The sequence below is a fragment of the Micromesistius poutassou genome, assembly GCF_964030765.1.
Source record: "Micromesistius poutassou genome assembly, contig: SCAFFOLD_4572, whole genome shotgun sequence".
NCBI classification, from domain to species: Eukaryota; Metazoa; Chordata; class Actinopteri; order Gadiformes; family Gadidae; genus Micromesistius; species Micromesistius poutassou.
In genome coordinates this window covers 481-20,607 of record NW_028178095.1, presented here as the reverse complement: position 1 = coordinate 20,607, position 20,127 = coordinate 481, and the positions used below count along the sequence as shown (strand labels likewise).

Here is a 20,127-nt window from a genome sequence, read left to right as displayed (position 1 = left end):
ACCCCTCTATAACAGTCATTTAGAGAGAACAGTCACTCTCTAAAGTGGCTGTTCTGTGAGAGGTCTCTCTGAACGACGACAGCCATGTTCAACAGCCATGCAGCAGTGATGGAACCACAAGAGAACGGGTTTGTTTTTTTTTGTAAACATTTGTTCATTTCTGAAACTCATTCAACTTTCATATTCATTATTGAATTGCAACATCCTATTTAATAGTATTCATCTCGGCTTCTCGTAAAAGAGAATGTGATGCTCAAATTAAATATTGCATTTAAATCCATTAGATAAATAACAGACCATAATATTGGAATTCTATAAGAAACAAAGCCGGTGATTGAAAATGGTTGTCATGGTTACAAACGGCCCGCCTCATGTCAAACCAAGTGGACTGCTGGCCTCTCGCCGTGTGCGGCCCAGTCCGCAGGGTAACCATAGCGACGGCCTGCGGATGGGTTCAGGGAAACATCCCATAATAGACAGGATGTTGGGCCCCTCACCCCCCCCCCCCCCCCTTCAGTCAGTCCAGCTGTTCAGTCCGACCACAAGAACCCCCGCCCATCCTCTTCATCAGTCCTCCTCCTCCTCCCCCTCCCCCTCCTCCTCCTCTTCAGAACTCCTCCTCCTCCTCCTCCTCCTCCTCTTCAGAACTCCTCCCCCTCCTCCTCTTCAGAACTCCTCCTCCTCCTCCTTCTCTTCAGAACTCCTCCTCCTCCTCCTCGGCAGCGTGGGAGCTCAGCAGGGGCCCGCGGTCCTCAGGGAGGGACCGCTGGATCCGCTGCCACCGATTGGGCGGCCAGATGATGTGAGAGGCGTGGCCATGGAGCAGACAGACAGACACCTGGAGGAGACAGACAGACAGTCAGACAGACAGACAGACAGTCAGACACCTGGAGCACAGACAGACAGACAGACAGACAGTCAGACACCTGGAGCACAGACAGACAGTCAGACACCTGGAGCACTGACAGACACCTTAAGGAGACGCATGGACAGACAGACAGACTAGTCAGACAGACAGACAGTCAGTCAGACACCTGGAGACAGACAGACAGACAGACAGACAGTCAGACAGTCAGACACCTGGAGCACAGACAGACACCTTAAGGAGACACATGGACAGACAGACTAGTCAGACAGTCAGTCAGACAGACAGACACCTGGAGGAGACGCATGAACAGACAGACAGACCCACTGACAGACAGACAGACAGACAGACAGACAGACAGACGCACCGGTCCGAAGCTGTTGCTGTCCAGGCTGTGTCCGTGGTGGTCGCCCTCGATCCACAGGTGGCCGTCAGGGACGCGCAGGTAACGGTTCTTATAGCTCAGAGTTCTACACACACACACACACACACACACACACACACACACACACACACACACACACACACACACACACACACACACACACACACACACACACACACACACACACACACACACACGAGGATGAGGGGGTGAGGGTGTGATGGAGGTGTGGTGAGGATGAGGGGGTGATGGAGGTGTGATGAGGATGAGGGGGTGATGGAGGTGTGATGAGGATGAGGGGGTGATGGAGGTGTGATGAGGGGGTGAGGGTGTGATGGAGGTGTGGTGAGGATGAGGGGGTGATGGAGGTGTGATGAGGATGAGGGGGTGATGGAGGTGTGATGAGGATGAGGGGGTGATGGAGGTGTGATGAGGGGGTGAGGGTGTGATGGAGGTGTGGTGAGGATGAGGGGGTGATGGAGGTGTGATGAGGATGAGGGGGTGATGGAGGTGTGGTGAGGATGAGGGGGTGATGGAGGTGTGGTTGAGGCTCCGTGGGTCTGACCTGATGAAGTCTCCCTCCAGGGCCACCACCCTCTTGATGATCTTCTGCTGGGGGTTCTTAGGAGACCTGGGAACACACACACCAGAACCAGGAGAACCAACTCAGTAGGACCAGGAGAACACACACACCAGAACCAGGGGAACCAACTAGTAGGAACCAGGAGAACCAACTCAGGAGAACCAGGTAGAAGCAGGAACTCACACCACGGAGACGATGTCTCCCCGGTGAACCTCGTAGTTTCGCACGCGCCAGCGGTTCAACAAGACGACGTCACACGCAGACACACCCTCTGGGTTCAGGAAGGGCTGCACACACACACACACACACACACACACACACACACACACACACACACACACACACACACACACACACACACACACACACACACACACACACACACAGAACACACACACACACACAGAAAATCATATTATATAAACTCAACAGATTAGTGAAGGTGGAGTTTTTGTGATTAAATGTTTTCTGTTGCTTTCATGCAGAGCGGCCTTCAGGGAACGGCTCCACCACCGGGGTCAGACCCCACAACCCTCAGCCTCCACTACCCACTACCACCGGGGTCAGACCCCACAACCCTCAGCCTCCACTACCCACTACCACCGGGGTCAGACCCCACAACCTCAGCCTACACTACCCACTACCACCGGGGTCAGACCCCACAACCCTCAGCCTCCAGGCTACACTACCCACTACCACCGGGGCAGACCCCACAACCCCTCAGCCTACACTACCCACTACCACCGGGGTCAGACCCCACAACCCTCAGCCTCCAGGCTACACTACCCACTACCACCGGGGTCAGACCCCACAACCCTCAGCCTCCAGGCTACACTACCCACTACCACCGGGGCAGACCCCACAACCCTCAGCCTACACTACCCACTACCACCGGGGTCAGACCCCACAACCCTCAGCCTCCAGGCTACACTACCCACTACCACCGGGGTCAGACCCCACAACCCTCAGCCTCCAGGCTACACTACCCACTACCACCGGGGCAGACCCCACAACCCTCAGCCTCCAGGCTACACTACCCACTACCACCGGGGTCAGACCCCACAACCCTCAGCCTCCAGGCTACACTACCCACTACCCGGGGGAGGTGGAGTAGGAGGGTGAGGTGGAGTAGGAGGGTGAGGTAGAGTAGGAGGGTGAGGTGGAGTAGGAGGGTGAGGTGGAGTAGAAGGGTGAGGTGGAGTAGGAGGGTGAGGTGGAGTAGGAGGGTGAGGTGGAGTAGAAGGGTGAGGTGGAGTAGGAGGGTGAGGTGGAGTAGGAGGGTGAGGTAGAGTAGGAGGGTGAGGTGGAGTAGGAGGGTGAGGTAGAGTAGGAGGGTGAGGTAGAGTAGGAGGGTGAGGTGGAGTAGGAGGGTGAGGTGGAGTAGAAGGGTGAGGTGGAGTAGGAGGGTGAGGTGGAGTAGAAGGGTGAGGTGGAGTAGGAGGGTGAGGTGGAGTAGGAGGGTGAGGTAGAGTAGGAGGGTGAGGTGGAGTAGGAGGGTGAGGTGGAGTAGAAGGGTGAGGTGGAGTAGGAGGGTGAGGTGGAGTAGGAGGGTGAGGTGGAGTAGAAGGGTGAGGTGGAGTAGGAGGGTGAGGTGGAGTAGGAGGGTGAGGTAGAGTAGGAGGGTGAGGTAGAGTAGGAGGGTGAGGTGGAGTAGAAGGGTGAGGTAGAGTAGGAGGGTGAGGTGGAGTAGGAGGGTGAGGTGGAGTAGGAGGGTGAGGTGCAGTACGGGGGGGTGAGGTACACACTGATAAGTGGTTCCGGACAGCTTTAACATTCCCCTCCGTAAACAACCCCCCGCCCCCCGCCGGTGGCGGAGACCTGACCTGCATGGAGGTGCCCTCCACCCGGGCCACGTAGGCCACGCGGTCCAGAACCGTGACGGTGACCGGTACCGCCACGAAGAACCCGCCGACGAACGCCCGCAGGTACCGCCGGCCCGCCCGCTGCGCCATCTGCTGGTCAGGGACCGGAACAGCACGGGTGTTCTTCAAATCATACGATCTCTCTGCCGAAGGTGAACCGCTGTTGCAGAGTTTCAAAAGTATTCGCTTGAACGCTGATTAAAGAGGATCTACAATGTTTATCGACTTCCTCCTCTCCGAAGCCCACCGGTGTCCTTTAATGTACAGAGCAGCGTGCTGTTGTTGACCTACTAGAGACTTCCGGGGGAGTGTCGACGTCACCGCGGCCGCCGCTCCCGGGTCCCAGAGCCGTCGCTCCCGGGTCCTAGAGCCGTCTCTCCCGGGTCATAGAGCCGTAGCTCCCGGGTCCTACAGCCGTCGCTCGCTCCCGGGTCCTAGAGCCGTCGCTCCTGGGTCCTAGAGCCGTCGCTCCAGGGTCCTAGAGCCGTCGCTCCCGGGACTTAAAACCATAGACATCTAGGTCATCAACACATGTTCACTAGCCCTCCCAAGAAGTTCACACCGCTCCGTTTAAAAGAGAACAAGCTCAATTTATAATTATTATTTGAATAATTACTATTATTAGTATTTTGATATGAAATGCAATCTATATATATATTTTTTTTTTGGGGGGGGGGGGGGGGGGGGGGGGGGGGGGGGAAATGTACTGATTCCAATTGATTGTACCGATCAATTCGTTTTTTTTATTTATTTGTCCATGCATTGTGTAACAGGCAATAAATGTGTTCTTTATGAATTGGGTGTGACTGTACGGATATTTGATGTATGACTATAATGTCATCGCCTTGTTTTTGTTTGTATAAAATATGTACAGATATAGATTTAATACATGTAAATGTTTGACTAATATATTGGAACACTGTTCAAATATACAATATAAGAATATTAAAGTAACAATATAATGTATTCTTTTATTAATGTCATTTGAAACATTTAGTGTCATTTGGATTTCTGTAGGTTTTGATAAGTTCATCACTTTGACAATAAATATCTGAGCTGATTGATTTTATTATTTTTTATGCCGTTATAGCATTTCTATTTTGTGAATAAACAAACACAACTATAAAGACTTTCATAGTTGCATAATTTGCCCAAATGTTGTCATTTGCATATTTAAGTTAAGTAAGTTGTGTTCTATTTTTTAATGTTCTATAATAGTAATTGTATCAATACAGTTATAGTTAATTAGTTATGTTACACATTAGGCATTTATTTTTTTAATTATTTTTATTATTTTCATCAAAAGGAAATACACCATCATACGGTGTAATTTCATACTTCAATCAGCATACAATTCCTGGTAGTAACAGTATTCCTCTACTCCATATGGTTTTAAACCACACTCACACATCCACATAATATATACCATTTATTCCCACTCATCCACATATCGTTACCTTTCGATACCTTTTAAACACACAAACCCAAACACACACCCACAGTTTGTAACCCAAACCCACACACACACACACACACACACACACACACACACACACACACACACACACACACACACACACACACACACACACACACACACACACACACACACACACACACACACATCTATGGCGGCGCACACCTATATATCTATGGCGGCGCACACCTGCATGTAGTTCCGCTGATTATTCGCTGATTATTTCGCGGGTCTCGGTGCGGATCGCGCTGCGTCTCCATTGAGCCTCACTGTGCTGCTGCTGCTCGCGCTCCGTCAGCTGTTGGCTCCATCACATCAGACAGGTTAGATTGAAAAAGACGCTGAGCCGTCTCCATTACACGGACGGTTAATATTGACGTTATTTTAGTAGTTTAACCGAAACATGGTTAGAAACGTCCGGTTGAAGTTATAGAAGTAACTAATGATCCGTCTGGTCCTTTTGTTTTCCAGGTTGACCGTCGAGTTAACGAACACTTTTTGAAGTAAAACGGCCCGCTACATCCGGACCTGCTGTGAGTAGGACACTTATTTATAATTTATCTTAATTGTTTTTTACTCTAGGCCTACTTGATAAGTTGAATAATAGTAGTTCTGGATGTATGTCGTCGTAAGCTGTTTTTAATTGAGTTAATTGATATTTTTCGCCGGGTGACGCGGCTGCTGATATTTATCAATGACTCCATGACGGAGTTGGCGGCGGAAGACGTAGGGGGGCGGGGCCGTGACGTCACACAATGACTCCGCACTCGGTTACCGTCGTAGTTAGATGGGAAAAATAACTTATTGTAATAACTTATTTGGATTTATTGGATTAATCACTAATTAAAACACACACACACACACACACACACACACACACACCGTAAAACTAATCTCGTTGCTCTCCTTCACAGCTCAAGAAGAAGAAACAGATTCTGTGAGTATCACGATCGAACCACGAAGAAGAAGAAACTGCGAACTGTAAGTCAACATTTTCTTTTAATGCTGTGGGCTGACAGCGTTTAGTTTGAACCGGTTCTCAGGCCCCGCCCCACGTAGGCCCTGCCCCGCCCCACGTAGGCCCTGCCCCGCCCCACGTAGGCCCTGCCCCGCCCCACGTAGGCCCTGCCCTCTCTCTCTCTCTCTCTCTCTCTCTCTCTCTCTCTCTCTCTCTCTCTCTCTCTCTCTCTCTCTCTCTCTCTCTCTCTCTCTCTCTCTCTCTCTCTCTCTCTTCCCCCCCCCGTTCTCATGCCTCTCATTCGTCCCTAGAAGATACTTTATCCGTCCACTTTCCTACTACATTCCTCATCATTGCATCACATCCCATGTGTGTTGTCCTACTGATAAGGGTGTGTGACTGACTGACCAGAGATGCATGCTAGGGTTCTGCGCTGTTTGAGGCCTTCAGTTCTGTAGATGTTCCCCCTCAGGGGAACCCAAGTGTTTAAGAGGCCGTCGTCACGTCAGTTACATGAACTGGAACGTCCTTCAGGATGGAGACAGGGACTCCTCAAGGAGACACACCAGGGGGCGAGATGTGAGGGCTGTCCCTCTCAGCAACTAGAACCCAACCTGGTTCCTGCACCTGAGAACCACGGAGCACGTTCCAACGTTTCCCTCCATACGCTTTGAAGCCCTAGCCCCCCCCACCACTGGTCTCTCCGTCAAACCCTCCACTGGTCTCTCCGCTCTCAAGTACCTACAAACCCACCACTGGTTTCTCTTCTCTCAAAGACCTACAAACCCACCACTGGTTTCTCTTCTCTCAAAGACCTACAAACCCACCACTGGTTTCTCTTCTCTCAAAGACCTACAAACCCTCCACTGGTTTCTCCTCTCAAAGACCTACAAACCCTCCACTGGTCTCTCGTCTCTGCGGGGCGATGGCCTCCGTCGCCCCCGGTCGATCGAAAGGGAGTCGGGTTCAGATTCCCAAATCTGGAGAGGCGGAGATAGGTGCCGCGAGGCGTCCAGTGCGGTAACGCAAACGACCCCGGAGAAGCTGGCGGGAGCCCCGGGAAGAGTTATTTTCTTTGTGAAGGGCAGGGCGCAAAGACCTACAAACCCAGCACTGGTCTCTCCGTCAATCCCGCCACTGGTCTCGTCTCAAAGACCTACAAACCCAGCACTGGTCTCTGTCAAAACCTCCGCTGGTCTCTCCTCTCTCAAGGACCTAAAAACCCACCACTGGTCTCTCCTCAAAGACCTACAAAACCTCCACTGGTCTCTCCGTCAAACCCAGCACTGGTCTCTCAAAGACCTACAAACCCAGCGCTGGTCTCTCAGTCAAACCCTCCACTGGTCTCGTCTCTCAAAGACCTACAAAGCCACCGCTGGTCTCTGTCAAAACCTCCACTGGTCTCTCCTCTCGTTTGGCTTTGTATTCCTTTGAGTATTGTCATTGTTTGTGTAAATACACAATCTAATAACTGAAAATAAAGAGGTGTGATCTTTAACCTGGTACTGGTCAATCTTTGCATGTCATGGGGCACTACTTCATGTGAGGGGCAATATTTAACCTGGCATGGGGCACTAAGTGTGAGCGGGGCAATTGTTGACTTTGCACGGGGCATTAAGTGTGAGAGGGATGATCTTTAACCTTGCATGTGGCACTAAGTGTGAGGGGAAATCGTTGCCCTGGCATGGGGCACTAAGTGAGAGGGGCAATCTTTAACCTGGTACTGGGCACCACATGTGTGAGGGGAAATTTTTCTACTTCTACTTGGCTTGTATTACCTGAACATTTTAATTTTCAGCTATAGGAGGATGCTACTCTTCCTGAAACACCCTTGAGTGTCATTTGGTCGGATGTTTCTGATGACTCAAGTCTGTGGCCTAAATCAAAGAGGATAACAAAGTGGGTGTTCAATACAGCAAGAGCCTGGAGCGATCTAGCATCTGGATCTCAATTCGACCTTCTACACACTGGACAGGATGACTTGAGTGTCATGCAGCTTGGACTGTAGTGTGACTGAATCATGCACACAATGGGAAGAGACAATGGCTACTTGGTACAATGGATGATGGACTAACGGCATTCCGAATGGACAGAAATCGGATGAGAAACCAACTAACTGAAGATGGAAGATGAAACATTCTGCAACGTGGCTTCCCTACCTAACCTCAACATGATGGACTGCTGGCAAGCCCTCTGGATCTCTTGTACTCCTGCCATGAGATCCAAGTATTTCTCGGGCTGAATCGGAAACCATCTTGGAAACATCCCAACTAGCGTCCCTGTCGAGCTGCAGTTGTGCTCTTCTTCAGAAGAGGTGAAGAAAGCCTCACTGGGGCTTCAAGGTCTATGAAGAGGAACGTTGAAATGTGCGCCATGATTCTCTCCTGTAAGAGCTGTTGTATTCTAGTCGCCGAGAGGGGGAGCCTCACAGCCTACCCTTTGGCGTTTCTCCTTGGGGAGTCCCTGTCACGGTCTTGACGGACGTTCCAGGTCATGTAACTGATGTCACGACAGCCTTTTGAAAACTTGGTTTCTCCTGAGGGGGAACCTCTACAGAACTGTAGGCGTCAGATGGCACAGTATCCCAGCATGCATCTCTGGTCACTCTGATCACACTCTGATCAGTAAGGCAACACTCATGCGATGTGCATGCGACGTTTTAGAGAGTAGTAAGGAAGTAGACAAAAGGCATGAGAACAGTTTGTTATTTTGTACTGTTGTCAGCCTTGTTTATGGGTGGGAATTATTTGCTAAATGGGGGGATATGAAATGTATAGTCAATTATTTGTACATGAACCAACAGCAACAAACTACTAGATCTGCTCAAGGTAAGTCTGTTGGCTGTATTTTGCAACAAGACGACCAAAGCACCCAAGATCTCCATCGTCGTTCCAGCTCAAGGTAAGGGGCTCCTGCGGGGGGGTTGGTAGTTAGATTCGAGACCGCGATGTGCACGGGTCTATAAAGATGCTGTCTGACTTCACAGGATCTCCTGGACCAGGGTGGACCAGAGGCTGAGGACCAGCAGGTGACCAGATCCCACTGGACCAGGTATGGGTCACCAGGGTGGATAATAATAATAATGATAATAATGATAATAATGTGTCTAGTGCTTTTCTCGCACTTAATTATAATGTAGGGTAACTAGATCCCCTAGACCAGGCATGAGGTACCAGGCTGGACCGGAGGCTGTGGACCAGAGGGTATCCAGATCCCCCTGGACCAGGAATGGGGCACCAGGCTGGACTGGAGGCTGTGGACCAGAGGGTATCCAGATCCCCCTGGACCAGGAATGGGGTACCAGGCTGGACCGGAGGCTGTGGACCAGAGGGTATCCAGATCCCCCTGGACCAGGAATGGGGCACCAGGCTGGACCGGAGGCTGGGGACCAGAGGGTATCCAGATCCCCCTGGACCAGGAATGGGGCACCAGGCTGGACTGGAGGCTGTGGACCAGAGGGTAACAATCACCAAACACTTGACACCTGGAGGTTCTTTTTAATTATTTCAAACGATCGTAGAGGGTCTTAATTAGTTTTTCCTTCAGATTTTTCATTCGGTGAATTTTAGCCAAAGCTGTGATTTTAAGTAATTAAGGTCACATCAGCTGCTACTACTACTATAGTTTATCCAGCATACATCTAGGTGGACACTAAAACACAACTAAAACATAACAGCTGGTCACACTCACACCTGGTGACGTAACATCACTCTTTTAATGTGTGTTTGTATTGTGAACAGATGAAGCTGACGACCCACCAGGAGCGAGACGAGGACTACGATGGGACTGCTCAAGTCTTTGGAAGGTTAATACCAACAGGTTTTTTTTACATCGTTTCACCACCAAAGCTATGCTGTTAAATTCACAGAATGTTTTACGATATTCCTGAATTACAAATTCCCAAGTGTGTGCATGTTTCATGTTGAAGTTTAAAATTTGATTTGATTCAGAATTATTTAAACAAGCTGTCCAAAGAATAATAAACTACTACCACTGTGTTTCTAGTGTAGAATTCTCAAAACAAAAGTGTTTTCTTCAACACAAATTATATTAACTAAAAAAATCATGAAAAAAATTAAAATTATGGAGGAGGAGCCACCTATCTGGAGGGAGACCTGGAATCTGGTTAGCCGCCTAGCTGGACATCGTTAGCTTCATAGCATAATGGATATCGTTAGCTTCATAGCATAATGGGTATTGTTAGCCTCATAGCATAATCAACATCGCCAGCCTCATAGCGTTATCTATATCATTAGCCTGATAGTATAATTGATATTGTAGCATAATTGACATTGGTAGCCCCATAGTGTAATCAACATGGTAGCCTCATAGCGTAATCAACATGGTAGCCTCATTGACATTGTTGGCCTATGGCTAGCAACATAGATTATGCTACGAGGCTAACGATTTGTGTTTTTCCTCTTGCAACATTTCAGTGACCCACTGACGGCGCCTCGTCGGAGCTGGACGGTGGAGACTTCAGATGCAACTTCTACCTCGCAGGACGTGACTTAAGTCACTGGTTGTCAAGGGTTCCTTGTTTCTCAAGGGTTCCTCATGGTTCAGTGTTAGGGACAGAGTTAGGGTCAGATGGTCTCACGATGAACCATTGTTTTTTTTCATCACATCCCAGAATTGTTTCACTGTGCGCACAGATGTTGTATGTATACTGTATATGTTAAATGTATACTGATGTTTTATGATATAAAATCATTTAAAATGACCTGGTTGTGTGGCTTGTTGTATGGTAATTTTTATTATACACATGCATGTTACCCTAATGAGGTAAGGTTACCTCTCCCTTCCCCTATAGCCTAACGTCCCCCCCTCCCATATCCTCTCCCAACCTCCCTCCCGTATACCCTGACCTCCGTCCTCCCCCCCCATACACCCTTACCTCCCCCTCCCCTGTCCTCCCCCCTCCTTTACGCATACCCCCCCCCTCCTCTAACCCTAACCTCCCCCTCCCCTATCCTCCCCTTTACTCATACCTCTAACCCTAACCTCTCGCCTTCCCGACTTCCGGCGGTGAATTATTTTTTGATAATTGACCGTTGCTAAGCACATAATGACCGCTGTCAAGGAAAGCAAGTGAAGCAAGACCCCTCCACTTCGCGCCGGTGTCCGGTTCGCCCTGTCGGGGCTTATTTTCCCGATAATGACCGGCGTTCTATACATTATCCCTTACTTATTTTTGTATGAGCTGCCAGCCTGGCTTGGACAACGAATGAGGTATTAATACCGATACTCTTTGGCTGGGATGCAATAATGAGGCATCAGACAATCAAGTCATTTTAGCCTGAATACATGAAGGTAAAAAGCACCAGAGCAGGTTGGTAGGACCATGGACATACCTAAGATATATAGATATCTAATGTATTCATACATTTTTTATGTAGGATATGCGTATATGTATATATAACCTAATCATATTGTTTCTTCAACTTAAAAATAGCTGACCGTTTTTTTCCCCTTCTCGGGATTATATTCCCAGTTTTGATCTCGGACGTCTGGTCACTTATAGACCGAGTCGGCAAGCAAGGAAACGTCACTTCCGGTCAGGGCCGTGGGGGAAAACAAACCGTTTTCCCCATACACACTCATGCAAAAAGGCGGTATTTTAAACCTTTGTCAAACGCTTGTCCGCTGTCATTTCTTGGTTTGAATCACTTGTATATGCTGTCAAAGGGCTATATATTAAAAAAATTATCATGATCGGGTCGATTGTTGTCCGTATATTTTTTAAAAAGTGGATCTTTCACAGTTGGTCTTCCCCCACAGCGTTGAGTCTAGGTGGGTGTTCCCTTGGTCGCCGGCTGTAGACACTCGGGAGACTTCAGGCCATTGTGTAGGATCATTTATCCATTCTTTCAAAGCGTAAGGACAGCAATCGACCCCGATTATATCAAAGTTTTTAAGATAAAGCTCTTTGTCAGCACATACAAGTGACTGAAAGTAAGACATGACAGCAAGAGACAAACACTTGCCGCGTTTTTACGATATAGATCCGGCCGGCGACCAAGGGAACACCCACCTAGACTCAACGCTGTGGGGGAAGACCAACTGTGAAAGATCCACTTTTAAAAAAATATACGGACAACAATCGACCCGATCATGATAATTTTTTTAATATATAGCCCTTTGACAGCATATACAAGTGATTCAAACCAAGAAATGACAGCGGACAAGCGTTTGACAAAGGTTTAAAATACCGCCTTTTTGCATGAGTGTGTATGGGGAAAACGGTTTGTTTTCCCCCACGGCCCTGACCGGAAGTGACGTTTCCTTGCTTGCCGACTCGGTCTATAGCATATAAGAATATTATATTACTGTTAAGCCAACTATGAATAATAAAACACGCCAAAACATGTGTCCTTTATCATAGCTACACGTATGACAAAAAAACGCGTGAAAATCAGTGGTATTCAGTGAGGTAAAATTAATTAATTGCGCTGACAGTTCATTCCTCTTGCCAAATGAATTACACTGAGTGGAGCGGATCACCACTCCAAGATGGCGGCCCCGCGTCTCGTCAGCGCCAGTAGGCAGTAGCGGTCGATGCTGCGTCTACTTATAAGATGTCTATGCCTAGAGCCGTCGCTCCCGGGTCCTAGAGCCGTCGAGCCCGGGTCCTAGAGCCGTCGCTCCCGGGTCCTAGAGCCGTCGCTCCCTGGTCCTAGAACCGGCCGTCTGAGAACTACACCACGTGACATCTTCATGGCTTCCGATTGGCTAATTTTCTGTTGTTTTGTCCACGTGACCAGAAGATGGCGACTTGCACCGCTACTGAAGAAGGTACTGTAACGTGTTTAACTTTAACGTGTTTAACTTCAGCTTCATACCCGTTCTAGTATTTAACTACATACATAGATGTATCATGTAGTCGGACGTGACGGTACGTTGTCTTGTCAGTAGCCGTCTCATCGATAAGGGTCCGGGTTGTATCGATAACGGGTCTACCGTGTGTCCCCCAGCCGGACATGAGGACAGCATCCTGGAGGCTCTGAGCTTCCCGGAGGAGGAGGAGGGGGAGCCGCCCGGGGGTCCGGCGGCCGGGGCCGACCCGGGCCCCGGGGCCCAGGCGCTGCTCTGCCCGCTGTGCCCGCAGACCTCCCCGCTGGCGGAGGCGGAGCGGCTGCTGAAGCACCTCCTGCTGGAGCACAAGCTGGTGGTGGCGGACGTCAAGCTGATCGCCGACCTGCCCAGGTAGGACCACCCTACTGTCATCACCCTACCGGGCCCCCACCCTACTGTCATCACCCTACCGGGCCCCCACCCTACTGTCATCACCCTACCGGGCCCCCCACCCTACTGTCACCCAACCGGGCCCGTCACCTTACTGTCACCCTACTGTCACCTTACTGTCACCTTACTGTCACCCTACTGTCACCTTACTGTCACCCTACTGTCACCCTACTGAGCCCCCATCCTACTGTCACCCTACTGAGCCCCCACCCTACTGTCACCCTACTGTCACCCCACCCTACTGTCACCCCACCCTACTGTCACCCTACTGTCACCCCACCCTACTGTCACCCTACTGTCACCCTACTGTCACCCCACCCTACTGTCACCCCACCCTACTGTCACCCTACTGTCACCCTACTGAGCCCCCACCCTACTGTCACCCTACTGAGCCGTCACCCTACTGTCACCCTACTGTCACCCCACCCTACTGTCACCCTACTGAGCCGTCACCCTACTGTCACCCTACTGTCACCCCACCCTACTGTCACCCTACCGGGCCCCCCACCCTACTGTCACCCTACCGGCCCCCCACCCTACTGTCACCCTACCGGCCCCCCACCCTACTGTCACCCTACCGGGCCCGTCACCTTACTGTCACCCTACTGTCACCCTACCGGGCCCCCCACCCTACTGTCACCCTACCGGGCCCGTCATCTTACTGTCACCCTACTGTCACCCTACCGAGCCCTACCGAGCCCCCACCCTACTGTCACCCTACTGTAGCCCTACCGAGCCCCCACCCTACTGTCACCCTACCGAGCCCTACCGAGCCCCCACCCTACTGTCACCCTACTGTAGCCCTACCGGGCCCCCCACCCTACTGTCACCCTACTGGGCCCCCATGTGACCCTACTGTCACCCTACCGAGCCCCCCACCCTACTGTCACCCCACCCTACTGTCACCCTACTGTCACCCCACCCTACTGTCACCCTACTGTCACCCCACCCTACTGTCACCCTACTGTCACCCCACCCTACTGTCACCCTACTGTCACCCTACTGAGTGGTTAGTAGAGGTGGGAGTCTCTTGGCACCTCACGATTTGATTCAGAGAAAGGAGTTTTCTGTAGCGCTCTGAAGCAGGCAAACAAATTTAATGAAAAATAATAATAAAAATTATATGTATATATATATATATATATATATATATATAATTTTTATTTTTAAACTTTATTTCAGATTATTAACTTATCTGCATGGAGACGGAATGGTTCTAGAGACAATCGCGATGCATCGAAGAATGGATTGTGTTCCCAGCCCTTGTAGTTAGGGTCTTAGGTTCAAACCCCTCCTGGTCAGCCTCTCTGGACCCCAGCGGCTGATGCAGGGCGCTTCAGGCTGTGGGGGAGGGTGGTGCTCTCTGTCCGGGGTGGGTGTGACCTGAGCTGTGTCCTCAGGTACATGTCCTACTGGAAGGGCCGCTTCCTGGACCAGCCCCTCACAGACTACTGCAGCGTCATCAAGACCAACTCTGAGGGGCCAGTCGGTAAGACAGACCTACCTCACCACAGCCTCACTATAGCAGACCTACCTCACCACCGCCTCACTAGTAGACCTACCTCACCACAGCCTCACTATAGCAGACCTACCTCACCACCGCCTCACTATAGCAGACCTACCTCACCACCGCCTCACTATAGCAGACCTACCTCACCACAGCCTCACTATAGCAGACCTACCTCACCACAGCCTCACTATAGCAGACCTACCTCACTACCGCCTCACTATAGCAGACCTACCTCACCACAGCCTCACTATAGCAGACCTACCTCACCACAGCCTCACTATAGCAGACCTACCTCATCACAGCCTCACTATAGCAGACCTACCTCACCACCGCCTCACTATAGCAGACCTACCTCACCACAGCCTCACTATAGCAGACCTACCTCACCACAGCCTCACTATAGCAGACCTACCTCACTATAGTAGACCTACCCCACAGCCTCACTATAGTAGATCTACCTCACCACAGCCTCACTATAGCAGACCTACCTCACCACCGCCTCACTATAGTAGACCTACCTCACCACCGCCTCACTATAGCAGACCTACCTCACTATAGCAGACCTACCTCACCACCGCCTCACTAGTAGACCTACCTCACTATAGCAGACCTACCTCACTATAGCAGACCTACCTCACCACAGCCTCACTATAGCAGACCTACCTCACCACCGCCTCACTATAGTAGACCTACCTCACCACAGCCTCACTATAGCAGACCTACCTCACCACCGCCTCACTATAGCAGACCTACCTCACCACAGCCTCACTATAGCAGACCTACCTCACTACCGCCTCACTATAGTAGACCTACCTCACCACAGCCTCACTATAGCAGACCTACCTCACCACAGCCTCACTATAGTAGACCTACCTCACCACAGCCTCACTATAGTAGACCTACCTCACTATAGTAGACCTACCCCACAGCCTCACTATAGCAGACCTACCTCACTATAGCAGACCTACCTCACCACCGCCTCACTATAGCAGACCTACCTCACTATAGCAGACCTACCTCACAGCCTCACTATAGCAGACCTACCTCACCTGACTGATGATGGGCGTGTGTTCCTAGAGAAACAAGAGTTCTACTTCCTGTTGTGTGATGTACTTCCTGAGGACCGACTGCTGAGGGAGCAGCTTCAGCAGAGGAGGCTGGTGAGTCGTCCATCCCATAATTCACCTGTTCTCCACACTACCCAGCAGGCCGGGCAAGGCCCTACAGCACACACAGCCACACACAGGGTCCATTCCCCCCTGGGGCGGAATGAGGAATCAGACCGTGTGTGTGTGTGTGTGTGTGTGTGTGTGTGTGTGTGTGTGTGTGTGTGTGTGTGTGTGTGTGTGTGTGTGTGTGTGTGTGTGTGTGTGTGTGTGTGTGTGTGTGTGTGTGTGTGTGTGTGTGTGCAGGAGGAGACTCTGGACCAGCAGCAGAGGGAGCGGGACGATACAAGTTTCCAGCGTGTGTGTATGTTCTGCAGCGAGGAGTTCAGCGGGAACAGGTACACACACACACACACACACACACACACACACACACACACACACACACACACACACACACACACACACACACACACACACACAGGGTTTTCATGGGTGTGATGTCACCGGGGTTGTGACGTGACGGTGGGTGCGTCTGATTGGTCGGCAGGGCGTCTCTGCTCAACCACATGGCCAGGGAGCACGCCTTCAGCGTGGGCCTGCCTGACAACATCGTCTACTGCACCCAGTTCCTGGACCTGCTGCAGAGGAAGCTGGACAGGTCTGTCTGCCACCTGTCTGTCTGTGGATTCATTTCAAACCTTTATTTACACTCGTAAGGCATTACGAGGTTTCCCTCATTTTCAATGACGACGAGTTAAACACACATCTCTTCTGTCTCACTGCCTGTATCACCTGTCTTACTGCCTGTATCACCTGTCTTACTGTCTGTATCACCTGTCTCACTGTCTGGTTCACCTGTCTCACTGTCTTACTGTCTGTATCACCTGTCTTACTGTCTGTATCACCTGTCTCACTGCCTGTATCACCTGTCTTACTGTCTGTATCACCTGTCTTACTGCCTGTATCACCTGTCTTACTGTCTGTATCACCTGTCTCACTGTCTGGTTCACCTGTCTCACTGTCTTACTGTCTGTATCACCTGTCTTACTGTCTATCACCTGTCTTACTGCCTGTATCACCTGTCTCACTGTCTTACTGTCTGTATCACCTGTCTCACTGTCTGTATCACCTGTCTCACTGTCTGTATCACCTGTCTCACTGTATCACCTGTCTCACTGCCTGTATCACCTGTCTCACAGTATCACCTGTCTCACTGTATCACCTGTCTCACTGTCTGTATCACCTGTCTCACTGCCTGTATCACCTGTCTCACTGCCTGGTTCACCTGTCTCACTGTCTGTATCACCTGTCTCACAGCCTCCAGTGTCTGTATCACCTGTCTCACAGCCTCCAGTGTCTGTATCACCTGTCTCACAGCCTCCAGTGTCTGTATCACCTGTCTCACTGCCTGGTTCACCTGTCTCACAGCCTCCAGTGTCTGTACTGTGAGAAGCCGTTCCGGGACAAGACGACCCTGAAGGACCACATGAGGAAGAAGTCTCACCGCCGCATCAACGCCAAGAACCACGAGTACGACCGCTTCTACGTCATCAACTACCTGGTAGGGGCCCTCGCAGCCCCCAGGGGCCCTCACAGCCCCCAGGGGCCCTCACAGCACCTAGGGGCCCCCACAGCCCCTCTCAGCCTCTAGGGGCCCTCACAGCACCTAGGGGCCCCCACAGCACCTCACAGCCTCTAGGGGCCCTCACAGCACCTAGGGGCCCCCACAGCACCTCACAGCCCCTAGGGGCCCCCACAGCCCCTAGGGGCCCCCACAGCCTCTAGGGGCCCCCACAGCCCCTCACAGCCCCTAGGGGCCCCCACAGCCCCTCACAGCCCCTAGGGGCCCCCACAGCACCTAGGACCAGTAACCCTAACGTGTGTGTGTGTGTGTGTGTGTGTGTGTGTGTGTGTGTGTGTGTGTGTGTGTGTGCTACAGGAGATGGGGAGGAGCTGGGAGGAGGTGCAGTCTGAGGACGACGAGACATGATGGACCCCGCTGACGAGTAGTGGTCTATACTGGTGGAGCTATACTGGTGGAGCTATACTGATCTATACTAGAACTGTAGATTAGAGAGCAGTGGTTGTGAACAGGAGATGTAAGAACCAAACTGGTTTGTGTTGCAGCGACTGGTCAGACTGGCAGGCCCACCCAGTCAGGGCCGTCTGCCTGTTCTGTGACCAGCAGGCAGAAAGCATGGACAGGATGTACTCACACATGGAGGTAGTTTCTCTCTCTCTCTCTCTCTCTCTCTCTCTCTCTCTCTCTCTCTCTCTCTCTCTCTCTCTCTCTCTCTCTCTCTCTCTCTCTCTCTCATATATATGATGTGGGTCTAAGTGTCTCTCTCTCCCAGGACGCCCACGGCTTCCACCTCCGCCAGCTGAAGACCCGTCTCAGTAGGTCCTCCCTCTCACCGCCCATCATGACATCACTTCAGACATCATCTTCATGACATCATCTTCATGACATCTGGTCGTCAGATCATTACAATCTGTTCAGTTCAAGAACGTTGGTTCAGTTCAGTTCCCTGGTCTCTACTGTTCCTGGTCTCTACTGTTCCCTGGTCTCTACTGTTCCCTGGTCTTATGTTCCCTGGTCTCTACTGTTCCCTGGTCTTATGTTCCCTGGTCTCTACTGTTCCCTGGTCTCTACTGTTCCCTGGTCTTATGTTCCCTGGTCTCTACTATTACCTAGTTCCCTGGTCTCGACTGTTCCCTGGTCTTATGTTCCCTGTCTTATGTTCCCTGGTCTTATGTTCCCTGGTCTCGACTGTTCCCTGGTCTTATGTTCCCTGGTCTCTACTGTTCCCTGGTCCTATGTTCCCTGGTCCTATGTTCCCTGGTCCTATGTTCCCTGGTCTTATGTTCCCTGGTCTCTACTGTTCCCTGGTCTCTACTGTTCCCTGGTCTTATGTTCCCTGGTCCTATGTTCCCTGGTCTTATGTTCCCTGGTCCTATGTCCCTTGTCTTGACTGTTCCCTGGTCTTATGTTCCCTGGTCTCGACTGTTCCCTGGTCTTATGTTCCCTGGTCTCGACTGTTCCCTGGTCTTATGTTCCCTGGTCTTATGTTCCCTGGTTCTATGTTCCCTGGTCCTATGTTCCCTGGTCTCTACTGTTCCCTGGTCCTATGTTCCCTGGTCTCGACTGTTCCCTGGTCTCTACTGTTCCCTGGTCTTATGTTCCCTGGTCCTATGTTCCCTTGTCTTGACTGTTCCCTGGTCTTATGTTCCCTGGTCTCGACTGTTCCCTGGTCTTATGTTCCTGGTCTCGACTGTTCCCTGGTCTTATGTTCCCTGGTCTTATGTTCCCTGGTTCTATGTTCCCTGGTCCTATGTTCCCTGGTCTCTACTGTTCCCTGGTCCTATGTTCCCTGGTCTCGACTGTTCCCTGGTCTCTACTGTTCCCTGGTCTTATGTTCCTGGTCCTATGTTCCCTGGTCTCGACTGTTCCCTGGTCTCTACTGTTCCCTGGTCTTATGTTCCCTGGTCCTATGTTCCCTGGTCTTATGTTCCCTGGTCCTATGTTCCCTGGTCTCGACTGTTCCCTGGTCTCTACTGTTCCCTGGTCTTATGTTCCCTGGTCTTATGTTCCCTGGTCCTATGTTCCCTGGTTCTCCTCAGGCCTCCGGTTCTACCAGCAGGTGAAGCTGGTGAACTTCATCCGGAGGGAGCTCCATCAGTGCCGTTGCTACGGCTGCCAGGAGAAGTTTGGCTCCAAGGAGGAGGTCCTCCGGCACATCATGGCCGCCGGTCACGTGATGCAGCTGCCGGCGCCGTCCGTGTGGGACCAGCCCCAGTAAGACCTGACCCCCCCCCCCCCCCCCCCCCCCCTGCCGCCACGCCTTAGCTCGCCAGGCCCAGGCCCCCAGGAGCAGGCCTACTTCCACAATCCACCCGTGCTCAGTGGCCACGCCTGGTATTGCAGTTTCTTTAGCGGGCTGTGGACGGGTCCCTCAGACCACGGGGCCCGGAAGTAGATATCCCCGTTCACTCCAACACAAGCGGGGAACAGGATTGTGTCTCCGCAAATGTTCTCTGGCTATCAATCAAAGGCTCATAATTATCTTTGGACCATGTACCATTAAAATGTTAAGTTTTCTCTTTTCAAAACGCCACCTCAAGCGTTTTATTAG

General features: G+C 51.2%; 2 protein-coding genes across 2 annotated transcripts; one reads left to right on the top strand and one right to left on the bottom strand.

The window, feature by feature from the left end:
- Positions 1 to 694: 694 nt before the first annotated feature.
- Positions 695 to 3,987, bottom strand: LOC311374797 (mitochondrial inner membrane protease subunit 2-like; the record flags this gene model as incomplete). Its single annotated transcript, XM_084490559.1, has 5 exons — positions 3,657 to 3,987; positions 2,017 to 2,120; positions 1,816 to 1,881; positions 1,233 to 1,335; positions 695 to 838 (listed from the first exon to the last, which is right to left on the bottom strand). Exons 1-5 carry the CDS (start codon positions 3,783 to 3,785, stop codon positions 695 to 697), a joined length of 546 nt encoding a protein of 181 aa, XP_084346685.1. The 5' UTR covers positions 3,786 to 3,987.
- Positions 3,988 to 12,823: 8,836 nt separating this feature from the next.
- LOC311374796 (zinc finger protein 277-like) lies at positions 12,824 to 19,794 on the top strand (the record flags this gene model as incomplete). The annotated part of the gene is given in 12 exon segments (XM_084490558.1): positions 12,824 to 12,925; positions 13,105 to 13,336; positions 14,776 to 14,864; positions 15,963 to 16,045; positions 16,298 to 16,389; positions 16,542 to 16,652; positions 17,423 to 17,555; positions 17,934 to 17,973; positions 17,976 to 18,000; positions 18,122 to 18,218; positions 18,349 to 18,391; positions 19,616 to 19,794. Coding segments are annotated over 12 exon segments (1,152 nt in total). The 5' UTR covers positions 12,824 to 12,897.
- Between the last annotated feature and the right edge of the window lie 333 nt (positions 19,795 to 20,127).